The sequence below is a fragment of the Penicillium taxi genome (assembly GCF_028828555.1).
Source record: "Penicillium taxi strain IBT 34144 chromosome Unknown utg000002l_segment0_segment0, whole genome shotgun sequence".
NCBI classification, from domain to species: Eukaryota; Fungi; Ascomycota; class Eurotiomycetes; order Eurotiales; family Aspergillaceae; genus Penicillium; species Penicillium taxi.
In genome coordinates, this window is record NW_026643204.1 from 15,055 (window position 1) to 17,408 (window position 2,354).

General features: G+C 36.4%; 1 protein-coding gene across 1 annotated transcript; it reads right to left on the reverse strand.

Moving 5' to 3' along the window:
- Positions 1-433: 433 nt before the first annotated feature.
- Positions 434-907, reverse strand: N7495_001966 (uncharacterized protein; the record flags this gene model as incomplete). Its single annotated transcript, XM_057204636.1, has 2 exons — positions 434-717; positions 841-907. 2 exons carry the CDS (start codon positions 905-907, stop codon positions 434-436), a joined length of 351 nt encoding a protein of 116 aa, XP_057065243.1.
- Between the last annotated feature and the right edge of the window lie 1,447 nt (positions 908-2,354).

Here is a 2,354-nt window from a genome sequence, read left to right on the forward strand (position 1 = left end):
ACTAGCTTATCTGGGGAACCCCTGCTTCCCTGATAGCTGGTTCAGCCAGCTTATGTAGAGAGTCCATTACCTCTCTCAGCCTTCGTGCAACCCACGCCGTTACACTCTATTGTCGATAATAACGCTAAATGGTAGATCTAGACATGTGCATGGGTTGGGTATGGGTCGAAATTCATACCCATACCCAACCCATCAGGGGTAAGGCAAACCCATACCTATACCCAACCCAACCTATATGGGTATGGGTTGGGTATGGGTCCCATATGGGTATTTTAGTTGCCTTAATGCCTTAATAATGCCTTACGCTAGTCTGAAATAGAGCTAGTTTACTTAGCTAATTATATATTATAATATATGTAATTTTTGTTATTTTAATCAATACCATCTATAATTAAAATTCAAACATTCAAAATTTGATACTAATAACTTAACACTAACTAGCATCACCACTACTACCACTACCATCGCTAGGTAGAAGGGCGCCATCATCACCACCACCACTACTATCATCGCTAGGTGGAGGGGCGCCACCATGAACACGAGCAGCTTGTCTTTCACATCGATGTTGTGCTTGACGCCGACGTTGTGCTCGAGTTAGTGGTCGAGCTTCTAGTAGTGGTGGTCGAACACCATGAAGCGTAAGATAAGCCTTAGCATAAGCATTCCATAAAATATTAGCTATAGCAGGACGGACGCTATCAAGAGATGGAGCAGTTGCTTGATTTGTCTATAATAAAGCTGTCTAATCGTTTTATAGGGCTGTCTCCTAAGCGTGAAATACGACCGTTAAACAATCATATATTACTTGTTATATTGGGGCTTTAGTCGCCATAAGTTGACGAAAGGTATTATCATCAAGACCATCATATTCATCACCACGACCAGGACTTCGATAGATTATAGTCATTAGTAGCTTATTTAAGGTAATAATTGGAGCTACTTATGGGGGAGCAGGTCCCCGAATACGATGCTGATAAGGGGTTACCGCTGCTCTTGGAACATGATCCCGATGGAAATCCTCACCCTACTACTATTTAAAGGAGGGATATTTTTGACTTAGAGAAAATTAGATATTAGTATAATCATACTTATTATTAGGGAATATGAAGGTATGACTTATGTAAGATAACTACAGACGTCGGCGAACTGACTAATATCGCTCCTAATTAGGCTGCGACCGGGTTCGGCAAGAAAATGGGCGTTACACTAGTCGGTACTCACCATATAACGCGCGAGGATTTTGTGTAAGTCCGCCCTCTCCTTAGATGTTATCGCTACTATATCTAGTAGTAAAACTAGATATTAGATATACTTAGCAATGCCTTAGTAAATATTTTATATATGTCTTATAGCAGCCAGTATATTGCTCATGAAAATACCGATTCATTATGCCGTTATCCTTGAAGGTGATGCTATATTGCTGACCTCTTTCTATAATAACTGGATATACTAAGGTATTAACCTTAGACCAGGGAAGCATAGGATTTAGAGGACTAAGACCCTTTCGAATATCTTCTTTAATATGTGTAATAAGGATAGGCTCTGTTAGGTCCTTAAGATCGCGCCAGGTCTATAGTCTCTAGCCTAGATTTAGATCTTCGATTGGTCCTAGAGATTTCCAAATAGTTAGTAAAAAGGTTATTTCGAATAATATGTCTTATAACATACTATAACAATATCCCTATCTAAAGTCAGGATTATAGGCATCCTATATATCATCTAAAAGGAAGAACTCTCTATTAGGGCCTATTTAGTATAGGTATCCTAGGGTAATAGGGCGGAGGGGCATCTTGGTAATAAAGCTTAAAACTCTTAAGTAGATAATATAGTAAGACTTAGTAAAGGTTCTATAGATGATAGAATATGAATTAGGAAGAGGGAAAATCATAGGGAAATATATTATTTAAACCTTAGAACCATAGTGGTTTCTAATAAAGAGAATAATTATGGTCAGCTTACCTCTATAGGCTTAATAAAAGATAAATATTGTTCTTATTAAAGAATCTACTACTAAATTAGAAAACATGCTAAAAATAGTGAAAGAAGAGTGCTAGGACTAAGTTTTGAATAGAAAACTGAAGTATTTAATTGTTCATAGAGTATTTAATACCAATTTTTGAAATTAGGAATATTAAAGTAATAATAAGTCTCTCTATACTTAGAATACTATAATAGCCTATTTAGACTAACTTAATAAGTTGACGAACAAGGTACTAGATCGATTCTAGCTAGATCTATTTTTTTTTTTTACTAGAAACTCATTTTTTGGACCTATATATCATTAGCTAACCCTATTACCTATTATTATAAGAGCTTATTTCGACTACTAAATATGGTTCTTTAGTTCTCTTTAT